The sequence below is a fragment of the Balaenoptera musculus genome, chromosome 7 (assembly GCF_009873245.2).
Source record: "Balaenoptera musculus isolate JJ_BM4_2016_0621 chromosome 7, mBalMus1.pri.v3, whole genome shotgun sequence".
In the NCBI taxonomy this organism is placed as follows: Eukaryota; Metazoa; Chordata; class Mammalia; order Artiodactyla; family Balaenopteridae; genus Balaenoptera; species Balaenoptera musculus.
In genome coordinates, this window is record NC_045791.1 from 79,420,334 (window position 1) to 79,439,228 (window position 18,895).

Genomic DNA, 18,895 nt, shown 5'->3' on the forward strand with positions numbered 1-18,895 from the left:
CAGGATTTAATTCACTTCCATAAACTATCTTAGGTACTAAGAATATAAAAGATTTCCTTCAAGGGATTCAGCCTAGTAATAGAATGAAAAATACATTACAAATATATACCCTGTCCAAGTGCACAGAGATATATGTAACAGTGTATTAATTGCAGCAAGATTTATAATAGAAAAAGTAAAAACCTGGTTACAAATATCCATTAATGGAGGACTGGCTAAATTATCACTATATAATGAAATAGTATGCAACCATCTAGAGTATAAGATGTATGAAAAGATGCCCAATATTTTATGAGAAACAAGCAAGTTACAGAACAATATATGATCTCATTTAGAAAAAAAGCACTGTTCATGTATAAATTTGTATGTGCCTAGAGGAATCTGGAAAAATACACAAGGGATTATTAAAAGTAGCTAGTTCTAGTGGTTGAAACTGGAATGGAGAAAGGTCACTCAAACTTTTCACTTTATTCCTTACCACAAAAGCATTACATTTATAATTTTAAAACATATAGAGATAGATGTCAAAAAGGCATTTGATAAATTCAACATCAATTTCTAGTTTTTAAAACTCTGAGCAAAATAGGATTAGAATGATAATTACTCATTATGTTGTAGAATAATTTCAAATCAATAGCCTACATACTTTTTCTTTGTTAAATACCAGAGACATCACCATTAAGTCAGAGGTAGGGCAAGACTGCCCACTATTCTCTATTGTTAAAGATTATCATAAGCATTCTAGCCAATGCAACAAGGAAAAAAAGACTGAAAATAATTTTTGTGGATTATAGAATTGTCTACCTAAAAAACCCAAGAGAATCATCTAAGAAACTATTAGAAGTAGTGAGATAGATAGAACAATAAGGTGATCAGTTACAAAATCAAAATATACTTATCAAAAGTTGTCTTATGTATTAGCAATAACCATTTAATAGAAAATATTGTAGGGGAAATTATTCTCAAAAAGCAACAACCAAAAAATCATTACAATCAAAAATGGGCAGAATTGGGACTTCCCTGGTGGCGCAGTAGTTGGGAATCCACCTGCCAATGCAGGAGACACGGGTTCGATCCCTGGTCCGGGAATATCCCACATGCTGTGGAGCAAGTAAGTTTGTGTGCCACAGCTGCTAAGCCTGCGCTCTGGAGCCTGCGAGCCACGGCCACTGAGCCCGTGTGCCACAACTACTGAAGCACACGCACCTAGAGCCCGTGCTCCGCAACAAGAGAAGCCATCGCAATGAGAAGCCCGTGCACCGCAGCTAAGAGTGGCCCCCGCTCAACGCAACTGGAGAAAGCCCACGCGCAGCAGCGAAGACCCAACGCAGCCAAAAACTTAAAAAAAAAAAAAAAAGGGCAGGATTTATATAAAGATTTAGTAAGGGACATAAAAGACTTGAAGAAAAAGCCAGCCAGAAAGGCATTCATTCATTCTACTCATATTTATGAAGCACCTATTCTGTGCCAGGCACTATTTTAGCCAATAAGGACTCATTGGAAAACAAAAGAGACAAAAATCCCTGCTCTTATGGAGTGTATGTTCTAGTGGGGGTGAGAGAGGCAATAAACAAATGAACTCTTTGACTGAGTTTGTCAAAGAGTAAAAATGCTTTGGAAAAGAATAAAACAGGGAAGAGGAATAGGGACTGCCAGAGTGGGGTGGTGAATTACTATTTTAAATAGTGAGAGAGGAGGCCTCACTGAGAAAGAAACACTTGAACAGAGACTGACAAAGGTGAGGCGTGAGCTGTGTGAGTGTATAGTGGAAGAGAGCTTCAGGCAGAGGGAACAGCAAGTAGCAAATCCCTGAGGCAGGAGCAGGCCTGGCACTGGACTGGGAGAATGGAAGGATGTGAGGACAGGGAGGAGGTGCAGATGCAGTAGGGCCTTATATAGGGTCTCGTAGATCATTTCAGGGACCCTTGTAAGGATATTTGGATTAGAATATCTAGTAGTACAAAGATGTCAATGATTCTGTAATTTAGAGTTTTAATGTATTCTAAATATGTTCAAAAGCTACAATAATTAAAATAGTGTAGCACGAGCATAAGACAGATCGAAGAAATATGATTTGTAAAAGTCTAGAACAGTCACAAATCCAAGTATTAGTAACATCTAATATACAATCATGGTGGCATGTCGAATCAGCAGGGAAAATAATTAAATAAATAAGCAGTCCAATAAATGGAGTTGGGACGATTGTTAGCAATTTGGAAAAGGTAAATATACAATATAAATTCCCAGTGGATTAAAGAGTTAAATGAAAAAGGAAACATACAAGAGCTAGAAGAATAAACAGGGGAAGTCTGTGTAACTTTTGGACTGGAAAGGTCTGTCTATATGTAACACTTAAGTCAGAACCTGTAAGGGAAGATTGGACATGTCCGTGGTGCCCCCTCTATCCAAGTACGTTCTAGGGACCCCCCCAATTCTGAGACACCTTAATAGAAGTTTCACTGAAACCATTACCATTGTCCATTTGACACGGGTAACCCTAGGACAAAATAAAATGTGATCCTTTATTATAGGTGCTCTCAGCATCTTTAAAATGTTGATGTATACCATGACTCTCTAAAAAAGATGAAGAAAAATTTTAAAGTATAAAGCATTTTCTAAACATATTTGAACAGAAAAATTTAGGGTAGGGGATAGGGAGAATTTCACAGAGCTATGTTCTGGGTAAAACATTTTGGAAAATACTGAGCATCATAAAAATTTTTAAGTTTAAAATTTCAAAGACATGATAAGGCAAACAAAAGAAATTGGTGAAAAGTATATGCAAAATATTTCAATAAAAAATGGGCAAACAGGTAAACCAAAAAAGAACAGAAAAGACCAATAACCTTATGAAAATTCAGTTCCACAGTTATTTAAAGGAATAGAAATGTGATAATCCTTTTTACCTATTAAATAGGCCAAAAAATGAAGATAAAAACATGCCCCCCAAAAAGAAGCCCCACATTTATGGGGATATGTCAAAGATACCTAGGAGCCAACTGAAAAAGCTCCCAAAGAGCAAAGGTGGAAAAATTTGAGCAACAAAATAAATAAAATAGTATTTATTGGGTTGTAACCCAAAGTATAAAGTGACTATGAGTCCATAGCGCTGTAAATAAGTGGTTCAGTTAATTAATAAATGGGAGAGAAGAGACAAATTTCCAGATAATTTATGCAGATAACCCACCCTCAAGGTGGTGGAGTGTAACTTTCCAGTGCTTAAGTGTGGGCTACTCATAGTGACGTTCTCCCAAAGTTCAGTATGGAAAGGGGTGGGGGGAGAATAACTTTACAGTGAAGAAGCCTGACAAGTATTACCTGAGCCAGGTGATTAAGACCACATCAAAAGCCATAAATTTTGATGACAGTATGTACCTTTAATATGATGTGATGAAACCAAAACCCATAACTGTGGTCTAATCATAAGAAAAACATCAGAAAAATTGCAATAGAGAGGTATCCTACAAAATACTTGACCAGTACTCCTCGGAACCTTTAATGTCATCAAAAACAAGGAATGTCTGGGAAACTGTCACAGCCAAGAGGAGCCTAAAGAGACATGACAACTAAATGCAATGTGGTGTCCTAGAAGAGATCCTGGAATAGAAGAGGGACATCAGGTAAAAACTAAAGAAATCCTGGTAATCATATTGCAATATGTAAATGTATCAAATCAGTTTTTTCTCTAATGTTGAATATTTCAGCTATTTCTATTTTTTTTCTATTGTAACTAACACAGTGAATGATATCTTTCATGCATTTGGAATTATTAAAATCTTTGCTAAGTAACTATTGAGAAAAATTCCTGAGTGTGGTAGTTTTATGGTTTTTCACACATATGATCATGTTGCATTCCCCCAAATTTTACCAATTTACAATGCAACCCACAACAAGCAATACAATTTTACTGCAAAAAAAAAAAAAAAACCTAAGGAATTCCTAATAAACTAAGGGCTTTGGCTAATAATAATGTATCAATGTTGGCTCATTAATTTTAACAAATGTATCATACTGATATAAGATGTTAACAACAGAGGAAACTGGATGTGAGGTATATGAGAATTTTCCGTACTATCTTCTCAACTTTTCTGTAAATCTAAAACTGTTCTAAAATATGAAATCTTACAGCAACAACAACAACGAAAAACAAACAACGCTGCCCGCTGTTGGCGAGGGGGTGCTAGAATGGCCAGGCTCATGACCAGTTAGTGGTGTGATCACTCTGCGGCACAATTTGGGAACATGTGTTCAAAACAATAAAAATTTGTACACTGCATACTCTTTGATTTAGCAATTCCACCACGACCCTAAGAAAATAACAGAGGCTGTATGAAAAGATTTATCTACAAATATGAACAAATGTGATCATCCAGGTATTTTTATAATAGCCAAAAGTTAGAAACAATGTTAAAATATTTGGAATTGGCAAAATACATTGTACATATTTATATGATGAAATGTTACTATTAAATGTCAAATAATACAAGAATGACTAACAGAAAAAGTTAAATGGAGGAAAAACAGGTTCCTAATAATACGATGTGAATCCCACTGTATTAAAAACAATATAGTTATACTTACATTAAAATCTTCTCTGTTCTCTGGCATTTAGCTTACATCAGCAAACAGAACAATGAATAAGGGGAGAGTAAGAGATGAAGAGAGAGAGAATGGTGGGACTGGGCAGGTCAGGTAGCACCTAGGAGGCAATTGTAAGAATCTGGCTTTTATTCAGAATGAAATGTGGAGATGACGGTGGGTTTTGAGCACAGAAGTGACTTGTTTTGACTTTCACTTTAAAAAAGATGCCCTGGGCTACTGTTGGAAGTAGAGGGTAGGGGTACAAACATATAAGCAGAAAGACTGTTAGGAGGTCATTACAATAATTCAGATGAAAAATAAGAATGGCTCAAATAAGTGCACAAAGGGAAATAAAAGAAACAATATATATCAAAATATGAAGCTGGCTTTGTTGGGTTATTTTTTTCTGTGCTTTCCCATAGTCTCCATATTTTCTGTAATAAATATATATCACTTGGGTAAAGAGAAAACGATGGCTTGATATATACATATGACTTTTAAAACTTTTTTATTCTGAGAAAATTGTACATTTCATATACTGGAATAAATTTTGAAGGAAAGCTACTTTTGTTAAACCATCCTTAGTATAAATTGCTGCTATGGGCCATGTCAACAAATGTGTGCCCTTTCCCCCGACTCTTCTAGGATAAATGGACAACTAGTGGCTTTAAAAGTCATCAGCATGGGGCTTCCCTGGTGGCGCAGTGGTTGAGAATCTGCCTGCCAATGCAGGGAACACGGGTTCGAGCCCTGGTCTGGGAGGATCCCACATGCCGCGGAGCAGCTGGGCCCGTGAGCCACAGCTGCTGAGCCTGCGCGTCTGGAGCCTGTGCCCCGCAACAGGAGAGGCCGCGATGGTGAGAGGCCCGCGCACCGCGATGAAGAGTGGCCCCCGCTTGCTGCAACTAGAGAAAGCCCTCGCACAGAAACGAAGACCCAACACAGCCAAAAATAAATAAATAAATAAATAAATAAATAAAAAAAAAAAAAAAAAAAAAAGTCATCAGCATGAATGCAGAGGAAGGAGTCCCATTTACAGCCATCCGGGAAGGTAAGAACAGTAGAGTGGACCCAAGAGATATTTTAAGTTTTTGATTTGATAAAAATGCATTGAGCCTATCCATTTAGCATCTAGCTTTTTATATTTATAGAAGTAATGTTATAATTGCAATTTTATTCTTCACACCGGTTTTCCAAATCATTTTATTACTTATTCCTGAGGAAATTAGAATTCAAAACTATTATATTAGTTGATCCAAACTATGAACTCAGTGAGTATTTACTAAATATCTTCTGCGAGTTTGGTCCCATGCTAAGTGCTAAGGCTGTATCTATATAACCCTAGAAAAAGCCATACAAAAGAGAAAGTAAATAATATATTCACACAAATTCTCAGTAAGCAGTTTGCCTGAAAATAAGTTGTTGAGATAGCATTTGAAAAACTCCTTGGGAAAACGTGTGTTTTTAGTGTTATGCCTGTATTTTCTCTGAACCCTGGACAGTAGAGCAAGTGGGTGAGAAGTCTGGTGGCATCAGACAGACTTGAGCTTGAATCTTAGATATACCAATTACTAGTGGTGTGACTGTGGGTAGATTACTTTTCCTATTTAAGACTCAGTTTATTGCAGAAAGAGGATAATAGTACCCATTTCATTGAGTTGTTATGAGGCTTAAATGAGAATATACATATAAAACACTAGTCACAGAGTTTCTCTTCAGAGTTCAACAAATGTTGGCTATTATTATTATTCCATTTTTGTTACTTTCCCTTAGTGATGTCTTGTTCACTATCAAGATAACTAACAATTTATAATTTAAAAATCAAGAAGCCAGTATAGTGAAAATAAATCATTAAAATGCAATTTATTAACCTTTTTATATAAGCCATTTGAAATAAAATGATGACAGGATTGCTATTCATATCATCAAAAACCCAGAGAAATGGCTTCTCCCTGGTCTTTCTTTCTTCCCTTTTAACTACTTCATCTTCCCTTCTTTATGGAGCACATCCTATATGCAAAGCATGCTGCTGGGTGTTGTGAAGAATGAGAAGAAAAAGCCTGATCTTTGCTCTCTATCTTTTCAGTTGTAACAGAGCAGATGATTCAAGTTGTAACCAGTGTTATGATGGAGGTAACAAAGACCTTGTAAACTGAGATGAGAACAAGTCAGTCTCAATGTGGCTAATAGAGTCAATAGATTTTGAACTGAGCTTGGAGGATGGGTCATGCAAATAGGCATGGAAAAAGGAATTCAGAAAATGAGTTTATAACTGAATTTGATGCCATTTTCAAAAGTCTTCCAGAGCCCCTGGGAAATACATCATTTTGAATTTCAGCAGAAGGGCCAAATGGCTATCAGGTTAGGCGGGGATTCAGCCTGGTAGGATCAGGTGCATTCTGGAGGAAAGTGTGGCCTTAAGTGTTTAATATAATGGAAGCTGTACTTACTGATGTATGTATTAGTGGTCCCCCTGAAAGGATGATCAGATTTAGAAAGAGATGTGTGGATAGGCTAAAGAGTATTTCTGAGCATAATAGACATCCCCAGGTCACCAGCATAAGGGGAGGGTCTCTAGGCCCAGGTTCACCCTGTTCTCATGGTGTTTCCTTTGTGAGCTGAGCTTGCCCGTTGCTTCAGGCCTGCCTCGCTCAGATTTTGCCCACAGCCAACTTTTTCGGGATGACATTTGACTTTAACAGTGAAAACGTTTGCCGGTTTTGCTAACAGATGGTTTTAGCATGGTTCAGAAAAGCTGGATGTGTATTGCTCTGTGTGCTAAATGTTTCTTTTATTGCATATTTACCGAGGAATTGCCTCTCCATCACAGGTGTTTGCAATTACATTTAGTATTCAACTGTGGACTTTCTTGGTTTGTTTTATGGACTTACCTTACTGAATGCTTTGCTTGTTTAATATGAAAAACCACAAAAGGATTTTTTTGACGCATTGGAGGTTGTTAGGCATCCAGTTTCCAACAATGGATGTTTCTTTTTCCACCAGTGTAAAAGCTGGGAGCCCTTCATAGAGGAGCCCTCTCCCCTCAAGAAGACATGAGGCCTCATTTGAAAACTTTGGCACTGTCCCATTTTTCCTGTAAGAACTTTAAGGATGTGAGACCAGGGAGACAGGAGGTTAAATGAGAAGGGCTGAAAGGCAAAATAAGAACAGCTGGAGTTCATTAGTTAAAATCCAGGGTCACTAGCTAAAAAGGCAACTGAAAGCCATGTGCAGAAAAACTAAATGAGCAATACAGACTTCTCTAAAAAACCCTGAAGTAGGATATACTTTTCCTGAACAGTTTGGCTGCTCTAATGGTATATCAGCCAAGGATTTATTGAGTAGGATTTTACTACACGTACAGTCTCTCTGCATATAGGTAGAAAACATGCAGCAGTTTATTAATCTGGTCATTTGGAATACTATTTGACTGTAACATGTAATGTTATGAAATTGGCAAAAGTATGAACAGCACTAAGGATATTTTTCATGTGTTACCTCTTTCAATCTTCTTAATAACCTTTGGAGATAGAGATTATTACGATTCCAGTACAGAGCTATGATTCAAACCAAATCTCTCTGATTCAAAAATCCATACAATCTCTTAGCATTCATTCCATGAGTATTTATTGAGCACCTATTTTGGCCAGGTACTCTGATGGCTGCTAGATACACAGCAGCAGACACAATAGGCGTGTTCCCTACCCTTATTCCTCTGCTAATTAAAAAGATTAGCCACCTTCATAGCAACTTAGAGAATCTTTCATAACTAGCTCTATAATTATATATATTTTTTCAAGTTTGCAAACATTTTCTTTCTTTTCTTTTTTTTTTTTATACATCTTTATTGGAGTATAATTGCTTCACAATGCTGTGTTAGTTTCTGTTGTACAACAAAGTGAATCAGCCATATGCATACATATGTCCCCATATCCCCTCCCTCTTGAGCCTCTCTCCCACCCTCCCTATCCCACCCCTCTAGGTGGTCACAAAGCACAGAGCTGATCTCCCTGTGTTATGCGACTGCTTCCCACTAGCTACCTATTTTACATTTGGTAGTGTATATATGTCAGATGCTACTCTCACTTCGCCCCAGCTTCCACCTCCCACCAACACCCCACATGTCCTCAAGTCCATTCTCTATGTTTACATCTTTATTCCTGCCTTGCCACTAGGTTTATCAGTACCATTTTTTTTAGATTCCATATATGTGTGTTAGCATACAGTATTTGTTTCTCTCTTTCTGACTTACTTCACTCTGTATGACAGACTCTAGGTCCACCCACCTCACTATAAATAACTCAATTTCGTTTCTTTTTATGGCTAATATTCCATTGTATATATGTGCCACATCTTCTTTATCCATTCATCTCTCAATGGACGCTTAGGTTGCTTCCACGTCCTGGCTATTGTAAATAGTGCTGCAATGAACATTGTGGTACATGTCTCTTTTTGAATTATGGTTTTCTCAGGGTATATGTCCAGCAGCGGGATTGCTGGGTCATATGGTAGTTCTATTTTTAGTTTTTTAATGAACGACCATACTGTTCTCCCTACTGACTGAATAAATTTACATTCCCACCAACAGTGCAAGAGGGTTCCCTTTTCACCAAACCCTCTCCAGCATTTTTTGTTTGTAGATTTTTTGATGATGGCCATTCTGACCGGTGTCAGGTGATACCTCATTGCAATTTTGATTTGCATTTCTCTAATAATTAGTGACATTGAGCATCTTTTCATGTGCCTCTTGGCCATCTGTATGTCTTCTTTGGTGAAATGTCTATTTAGGTCTTCTGCCCATTTTTTAATTGGGTTGTTTGTTTTTTTGATATTGAGCTCCATGAGCTGTTTGTATATTTTGGAGATTAATCCTTTGTCAGTTGCTTCATTTGCAAGTATTTTCTCCCATTCTGAGGGTTGTCCTTTCATCTTGCTTATGGTTTCCTTTGCTGTACAAAAGCTTTTAAGCTTAATTAGGTCCCATTTGTTTATTTTTGGTTTTATTTTCATTAGTCTAGGAGGTGGGTCAAAGAAGATCTTGCTGTGGTTTATGTCAAAGAGTGTTTTTCATATGTTTTCCTCTAAGAGTTTTATAGTGTCCGGTCTTACATTTAGGTCTTTAATCCATTTTGAGTTTATTTTTGTGTATGGTGTTAGGGAGTGTTCTAATTTCATTCTTTTACATGTAACTGTCCAGTTTTCCCAGCACCACTTACTGAAGAGGCTGTCTTTTCTCCATTGTCTGTTCTTGCCTCCTTTGTCTTAAATTAAGTGACCGTATGTGCGTGGGTTTATCTCTGGGCTTTCTATCCTGTACCATTGATCTATATTTCTGTCTTTGTGCCAGTACCATAGTATCTTGATTACTGTAGCTTTGTAGTATAATTTGAAGTTGGTGAGCCTGATTCCTCCAGCTCTGTTTTTTTCCCTCAAGACTGCTTTGGCTATTCGGGGTCTTTTGTGTCTCCATACAAATTTTAAGATGATTTGTTCTAGTTCCGTAAAAAATGCCATTGGTAATTTGATAGGGATTGCATTGAATCTGTAGATTGCTTTGGGTAGTATAGTCATTTTCACAATATTGATTCTTCCAATCCAAGAACACTGTATATTTCTCCAACTGTTTATATCATCTTTGATAGTTTTCTGAGTACAAGTCTTTCGCCCCTTAGTTAGTGTTTTATAGTTTTCTGAGTACAAGTCTTTCGCCTCCTTAGTTAGGTTTATTCCTAGGTATTTTATTCTTTTTGTTGTGATGGTAAATGGGATTGTTTCCTTAATTTCTCTTTCTGATTTTTCGTTGTTAGTGTATAGGAATGCCAGAGATTTCTGTGCATTAATTTTGTATCCTGCAATGTTACCAAATTCATTGATTAGTTCTAGTAGTTTTCTGGTGGCATCTTTAGGATTTTCTATGTATAGTTTCATGTCATCTGCAAACAGTGACAGTTTTACTTCTTCTTTTCCAATTTGCATTCCTTTTATTTCTTTTTCTTCTCTGATTGCCATGGCTAGGACTTCCAAAACTATGTTGAATAATAGTGGCGAGAGTGGACATTCTTGTCTTGTTCCTGATCTTAGGGGAAATGCTTTCAGTTTTTCACCATTGAGAATGATGTTTGCTGTGGGTTTGTCATACATGGCCTTTATTATGTTGAGGTAGTTTCCCTCTATGCCCACTTTCTGGAGAGTTTTTATCATAAATTGGTGTAGAATTTTGTCAAAAGCTTTTTCTGCATCTATTGAGATGATCATATGGTTTTTATTCCTTAATTTGCTAATATGGTGTATCACATTGATTTGTGTATATTGAAGAATCCTTGCATTCCTGGGATAAATCCCACTTGATCATGGTGTATGATCATTTTAATATGTTGTTGGATTCTGTTTGCTAGTATTTTGTTGAGGATATTTGCATCTATGTTCATCAGTGATATTGGTCTATAATTTTCTCTTTTTTTGTGATATCTTTTTCTGGTTTTGGTATCAGGGTGATGGTGGCTTCATAGAACGAATTTGGGAGTGTTCCTCCATCTGCAATTTTTTGGAAGAGTTTGAGAAGGATCGGTGTTAGCTCTTCTCTAAATGTCTGATAGAATTTGCCTGTGAAGCCATCTGGTCCTGGACTTTTGTTTGTTGGAAGATTTTTAATTACAGTTTCAATTTCATTATTTGCGATAGGTCTGTTTATATTTTATAATTCTTCCTGGTTCAGTCTTGGAAAATTGTACCTTTCCAAGAATTTGTCCATTTCTTTGTGGTTGTCCATTTTATTGGCATATAGTTGTTTGTAGTAGTCTCTTATAATCCTTTGTATTTCTGTGGTGTCAGTTGTGATTTCTCCTGTTTCATTTCTAATTTTATTGATATGCGTCATCTCCCGTTTTTTCTTGATGAGTCTGGCTAAGGGTTTACCAATTTTGTTTGTCTTCTCAACCAACTTTTAGTTTTATTGATCTTTGCTATTGTTTTCTTTGTTTCTATTTCATTTATTTCTGCTCTGATATTTATGATTTCTTTCCTTCTACTGACTTTGGGTTTTCTTTGTTCTTCTTTCTTTAGTTGCTTTAGGTGTAGGGTTAGATTGTTTATTTGAGATTTTTCTTGTTTCTAAGGTAGGATTGAATTGCTATAAACTTCCCTCTTAGAACTGCTTTTGCTGCGTCCCATAGGTTTTGGGTTGTTGTGTTTTCGTTGTCATTTGTTTCTACGTATTTTTTAATTTCTTCTTTTATTTCCTCAGTGATCTCTGGTTATTTAGTAGTGCACTGTTTAGCCTCCATGTATTTGTGTTTTTTACAGTTTTTTTCCTGTAATTGATTTCCAACCTCATAGCATTGTGGTCAGAAAAGGTGCTTGATATGATTTCAGTTTTCTTAAATTTTCCATGGCTTGATTTGTGACCCAAGATGTGATCTCTCCTGGAAAATATTCCATGTGCACTTGAGAAGAAAGTGTGTTCTGCCACTTTCAGGTGGAATGTTCTATAAATATCAATTAAATCTATCTGGTCTATTGTGTCATTTGAAGCTTGTGTTTCCTTATTTATTTTCTGGTTTGATGACCTGTCCAGTGGTGTAAGTGGGGTGTTAAAGTCCCCTACTATTATTGTGTTTCCCCTTTCATGGTTGTTAGCATTTGCCTTATTTATTGAGGTGCTCCTGTGTTGGGTGAATAAACATTTATATTTATTATATTTTCTTCTTGGATTGATCCCTTGATTGTTATGTAGAGTCCTTCCTTATCTCTTGTAACAGTCTTTATTTTAAAGTCTATTTTATCTGATATGAGTATTGCTGCTCCAGCTTTCTTTTGATTTCCATTTGCATGGAATATATTTTTCCGTCCCTTCACTTTCAGTCTGTATGTGTCCCTAGGTCTGAAGTGGGTCTCTTGTAGACAGCGTATATATGGGTCTTGTTTTTGTATCCATTCAGCCAGCCTGTGTCTTTTGGTTGGGGCATTTAATCCATTTACATTCAACATCATTATTGATATGTGTGTTCCTATTGCCATTTTCTTAATTGTTTTGGGTTTGTTTTTGTGGGTCTTTTTCTTCTCTTGTGTTTCCCCCCTAGAGAAGTTCCTTTAGCATTTGTTGTAAAGCTGGTTTGGTGGTGCTGAATTCTCTGAGCTTTTGCTTGTCTGAAAAGCTTTTGATTTCTCCTTCGAATCTGAATGAGATCCTTGCTGGGTAGAGTAATCTTGATTGTTCATTTTTCTCTTTCATCACTTTAAGTATATCCTGCCACGCCCTTCTGGCCTGCAGAGTTTCTGCTGAAAAATCAGCTGATAACCTTATGGGGATTCCTTTGTATGTTATTTGTTGTTTTACCCTTGCTTCTTTTAATATTTTTTTGTTGCATTTAATTTTTGATAGTTTGATTAATATGTGTCTTGGTGTGTTTCTCCTAGGGTTTATCCTGTATGGGACTCTCTGTGCTTCCTGGACTTGGGTGACTATTTCCTTTCCCATGTTAGGGAACTTTTCCATAATCTCTTCAAATATTTTCTCAGATCCTTTATTTTTCTCTGGGACCCCTATAATTTGAATGTTGGTGCATTTAGTGTTTTCCCAGAGGTCTCTGGGATTGTCTTCAATTCTTTTCATTCTTTTTTCTTTATCCTGCTCCTCGGCAGTTGTTTCCACCATTCTGTCTTCCAGCTCACTTATTTGTTCTTCTGCCTCAGTTATTCTGTTATTGATTCCTTCTAGTGTATTTTTCATTTCAGTTATTGTATTGTTCATCTCTGTTTGTTTGTTCTTTAGTTCTTCTAGATCTTTGTTAAACATTTCTTGTATTTTCTCAATCTGTGACTCCATTCTATTCCCAAGATTCTGGATCATCTTTACTATCATTACTCTGGATTCTTTTTCAGGTAGATTGCCTATTTCCTCTTCATTTATTTGGTCTTGTAGGTTTTTACCTTGCTCCTTCATCTGTGACATATTTTTTTTCTGTCTTTTTGTTGTTGTTGTTGTTGGGTGGGATTGTGTTCCTGTCTTACTGGTTGTTTGGCCTGAGGCTTCCAACACTGGAGTTTGTAGGCTGTTGGGTAGAGCTGGGTCTTGGTGCTGAGATGAGGACCTCCGGGAGACCTCACTCTGATGAATATTCCCTGGGGTCTGAGGTTCTCTGTTAGTCCAGTAGTTTGGACTCGGAGCTCCTCGGAGCTCTGCAGGAGCTTTGGCCTGACTGAAGCTTGTGAACCAAGACCCCGCAAGCCGCATGGGGTAAAAAAAAAAAAAATAAAAAAGAAAAGAAAAAACAGAAAAAAGGAGAACAATAACAAAGAGTAAAGAATAAACTTAGACTAGGAAACTAACAGATATGTTAGAAAGAATATAAAAATAAAAATATAGATGAAGGTAAAACAGAACCACAATTGTAAAAAAGAGGAGAAGGAAAAAAGAAAAAAAAAAAGGTGGAAAAGGCCTTGGCTGTGGAGGATGAGGCCTAGGCAGGGGCGGGGTTTGGGCAGTGGGCAGGGCCTATGCTTAGGACCCAAAGGGCTGGAAAAGGCCCTGCGGGGCGGGGGCAGAGGTGAGGCTTAGGCTCAACAGAAGGGGCCCAGGTGTGCCTCTGGTCTCAGAGTGTGGGGGACCCGGCCTGGGAGCCCAGCAGGCTTCCTGGGCCCGAGTGGATGGGGCAAGCACCCTCTGCTCCTCTCCTGCTCCTCTGGTCCTGGAGGGCCCCTCCCACCTGCCTCTCCTGTTCTCCCCTGCCCTCCCTCCTATGCCCCCAGGACCACTGTGGCCTGGAGGGGGCCTCTGAGAGCATAGGACCTGGCCTGAGAGCCAGGCAGGCTCCCAGGCCTTTTGGGCAGGGGAAATGCTCATCACACTCCCCACCCTGATCCAAGATCCCGAGGGTCCCTCCAGGCGTGGGAACCCCTCCCTGCTTCCAGCCACCCATCAGGGGCGCCAGTCCTGTCTGGCCCCCACTTCTCCTCCCTTCTCGGTTCCCCCATGTCCTACCAGTTTGCTTGAGGGTTCCTCCCATCTCCTTGGGCATCGAGGTCCCCCACCAGCATCTGGCAGGCTCCCTAGTTGTGGGGAGACACGAACTCCGTGTCTTCCCATGCTGCCATCCTGACTCTGCCCCCCATAATTATATTTTAAATGTTTATTTTTGCAACTAGGAGATAACACTTTCATTTGAATAGACAAATATTAAAAGTTTTTATATAAGAACAAGTTCCCTAGTTTTATTAACTTATGTATAAATGTCTTAATAATGTGCATTATTTTAAATATGTTTCTATAAAAATAGAAGCTTGGTTTAAAAAGAACTTCCAGGACTTTCAGCCTGTTAGCAGCATTAGTCAGGAAGCAATCATAGAACTAATCTTTTCTGAAGGCTAGGCACATGACATAATCTTCCCCCCAACTCAATCTTTTTTTGAAACTTTACATCAACTCTAGTTGGTAAAGTGTTATTTTTGTCATAGTGATGAAGGAATATGAACTTCAGAGAGGTTAGGTAACACATCTGAGGTCACAGAGCTAGTAATCAGAGTCATTACTTATTCAAATCCATTCTATTATATTCAAAATATCCTTTCTACTTTATTATGATAAATTTAGAAATCCTTAACTCAAGCATTTTTCCTTTTGCAACAGTTAAAATAAAAATAGAAATCTATTTTTATGATACATTTTGTATAAGTGTTAAGCAAAATACAGGAGAGACATTTTAAAGAAAATAACATACAATATTGTATATTTGTCAATGCTGATTCTTTCATCCACTCTACAGCACTGTAATTGCAAGTCTTTAAGTTAGAAAACTGTTTCAGCTGAGAATCTTTTAAGATCATTCTCTAGTAGAAAACATTACAAAGTAATTATTCCCAGTCCATATATGAGAAAACTGAGCCAAAAATAGAAAGAGGCACCTCTGTGAGGTCATACAGTGAGGTCGAGGATAGCAATTAGAAGCACTGAGTTGCTGGTTACCACATATAGATTACGATAGGCCTGTTTGTCAAGAAGTCCTCCGTTAAATGCAATCAAATCACGTCAGGGACATAACACATTTATATGTGCATAGTTGTTTTTTTTTTTTTTTTGGCTGTGTTGGGTCTTCGTTTCTGTGCGAGGGCTCTCTCCAGCTGTGGCAAGCGGGGGCCACTCTTCATCGCGGTGCGCAGGCCTCTCACCATCGCGGCCTCTCCTGTTGCGAAGCACAGGCTCCAGACGTGCAGGCTCAGCAATTGTGGCTCACAGGCCTAGCCGCTCCGCGGCACGTGGGATCCTCCCAGACCAGGGCTCGAACCCGCGCCCCCTGCACTGGCAGGCAGACTCTCAACCACTGCGCCACCAGGGAAGCCCCCATAGTTGTATTTTTATAAAACAAAATAATGCCGTGTGATTGGGATAACAATTCCAAAGAAGTCAGATGATAACTATTGTCTAACATTCGTCTTCATATTTTTCTAAATTTATGTAGGTGATTTCTTGGAATGCATGATTCAGCTCATTGACTTGATTTGTGACACTCAGGCCAGAGAAAACATGGCATCAGGAACTACAAATTCTTTTCAATTCAATGCCCAATGTGGGTTGGGCCTGAGAATTGGCTCCATTATTGACTCCTACATAAACTCATGACAACTGTCTGGTCTTCATTAATTCACAAGCACTTACTGAGCACCACATGCCAGGCATATGCTAGGTGCTCAAGGAGTTCAGAGCCTAGGAGGGCTTTGACTACCAGGCACTCACTCTATATAGCTGTGCCCCAGGACTTTGAGAATCAGCCTTGTTCTTTGTCATTGTCATCTTTACATTTTCTTCTAAAGTAGAACAGAGAGTAACATCAAACATCCTGACCCATTTCACTTGCAAAGCTTCAATTTTTCTAAAACTTCACTAAACCACAAACCCCAGTGAAATTAACAAAACAAAGAAATTAAATATTCTTATATCATTGCAAGATGAAAATGATAATTTTTTTCTAAATTATTTCTCTCTTACATATGTGAGAATCAGGTTAAATTTCATTAGCTGGAATTTCATTGGTATTTAGTTGGTCATATTAAACACATTTTTGGGACACTTAAAGAAAGAAATACTTTACATTTTTTAAATGAGCTGACTAACGTTTCATCATGGGTCATTTTTTCTGATTTTGGGATTATGTTGTTTTCTTCAGGTTTTCTCTTTGGCTTTCTTTTTTTTTTTTAAAGGAATTCCTTTATTTTTATTATTTATTTATTTATTTTTGGCTGTGTTGGGTCTTCGTTTCTGTGCAAGGGCTTTCTCTAGTTGCGGCAAGCGGGGGCCACTCTTCATCGCGGTGCACGGGCCTCTCACTGTCGCGGCCTCTCTTGTTGCGGAGCACAAGCTCCGGATGCACAGGCTCAGTAGTTGTGGCTCACGGGCCTAGTTGCTCCGTGGCATGTGGGATCTTCCCAGACCAGGGTTCGAACCCATGTCCCCTGCATTGGCAGGCAGATTCTCAACCACTGCGCCACCAGGGAAGCCCCTCTTTGGCTTTCTGAGTGTTCTCATGATCATACCAAGTTAGTATATGTAAAATTCTTAGACCAGTGCCTGGCATGTGGTAAATGCTCAATGAGTGTTAGCCATCATCACCATTATAAAATTATTTTAGAAGCACTTAAAGTAATTCTATTGTGATTCCATTTTTCTGGAGCTTTAAAGACTCCCTTGTTTATCTTTGTGTCTTTACTTTGAAGAAGAACAAAAATAAGTATATCTAGACTATGTGAATTATAAAAACAATAATTTTACAGGAATCAGAATGCTCTGATTTTAGTATTTTTCCTCTTCTCAGTTGGCTTTTGCATCCCTCAGCTAATTATCCTGTAGAACACACCATGTTCTGCTGTGAAGTTTACGAGGTAGCCTTGAAATTAGAAGAAAAGACCTTTCCTTCCTGGGTTTAAGACCCACACATCTGAGGTGGTAGGCATCTTAGATATCTCTGGTGGATGGACCAAACAATATACCCATATCATGAGAAAACTGCTTTAAACATCATCTACTCTTTCACGTAAATTCCCTATTATTACTCATCAAAAGTCACAGTTTCTGTATAAGTATTTCAGTGGTTCTGGGGTGTTAAAAAAAAAAAAAAGCAGTAGTAGACATGCCATAACACACACGACATTTATAACTAAAATAAACATGGAATAAAAGCATCTTCAACAGAAATACTCTATGCCAACCAATAGTATGTATAGAAATATTAGGTAATTAGTGACCACTAATTCAATAGCAAATATTTACCGAGTGCTTATAATATCCCAGACGTTGTTGTAGCCACTGCCAATACAGCAATAAGCAAAATAGACAAAAGTGCCTGCTCTCATTGGAGTTTATATTCTGAAAGGTGGAGACAGACAACAAACATATAATATGTCAGGGGTGATAAGTGCTCTGGAGAAGAATACAGCAGGGCACAGGGATAGAGGATACCTGAGGGTGGGTCAGGGGCGGGGGCTCGGACTTATATATATAATATGAGCGGAGACCTGAAGGAAGCGAGGAAAGAAGCATGCTGAGCTGAGACAAGAAGGTTACTGGCAGGTACAAGGGCAAGTGTAAGACCTGGGGTGTAAATGTGTTTGGAAGCATCCAAGGAACAGCCTTGGATGTCCACAGTGGCCAGAGCCAAGTGAATGAGGATGGAGTGAGGAGAGGAGGGCAGGGCAGTACCGAGGGTGGACAGACATTGTATGTCCCTTCCATCTCACTCTGAGTGAGATGAGACACCACGGGAGGGTTTGGAGCCAGGAGGACATGTCCTGACTTCCATTTGAGAAGGGTCACAGTGGCTGGGTTCTGTGGAGAAGAGACTGTCAGAAGGAAGGGAGGAAGCAGGGAGACTAGTTAGGAGACATATGCAGTAATTCAGGCACCATATGATGGTGGCCTGGCCCTGGATGGGAGCAGAGGAGATGGTAAGAAGGGAGGAACTCTGGACATGTTTTGAAGGTATTGCCAGAAGATTTGCTGATGTTTTGGATGAGGGTGTGAGAAAGTGTTGAGAGGAGTACTTACTAGAGTGGGGAATCCTCATCATGTGGATTAATGGCTTCAAAAGATTTCTGAAAAATTGTGAAGATAAGACTAATAATGCAAATGTAAGAGAACAACAGGGAAATGGCAAAAGTGACACTTTTCCTACTCCTATAAAACAAATGATCGAGAAAACTATATGAAGTAAAGATTTATACCCAATGTTGTCATTAGCAGTGAACCTCATCCTAAGTAGATATTGTTCCTTGAGCTTTTTACCAAATGACAGTGTGAGGCCATTGTGATTAACAAAACATACCATCA

General features: G+C 38.4%; 1 protein-coding gene across 1 annotated transcript in view; it reads left to right on the forward strand.

The window, feature by feature from the left end:
- CDK15 (cyclin dependent kinase 15) overlaps nucleotides 1-18,895 on the forward strand; it is a 101,121-nt gene that overhangs the window by 2,123 nt on the left and 80,103 nt on the right. The window contains exons 4-5 of the mRNA XM_036858192.1: nucleotides 5,227-5,277; nucleotides 5,589-5,632. Of these exons, the coding sequence (XP_036714087.1) occupies nucleotides 5,227-5,277; nucleotides 5,589-5,632 (95 nt within the window). The remainder of the gene's footprint in view (nucleotides 1-5,226; nucleotides 5,278-5,588; nucleotides 5,633-18,895) is intronic.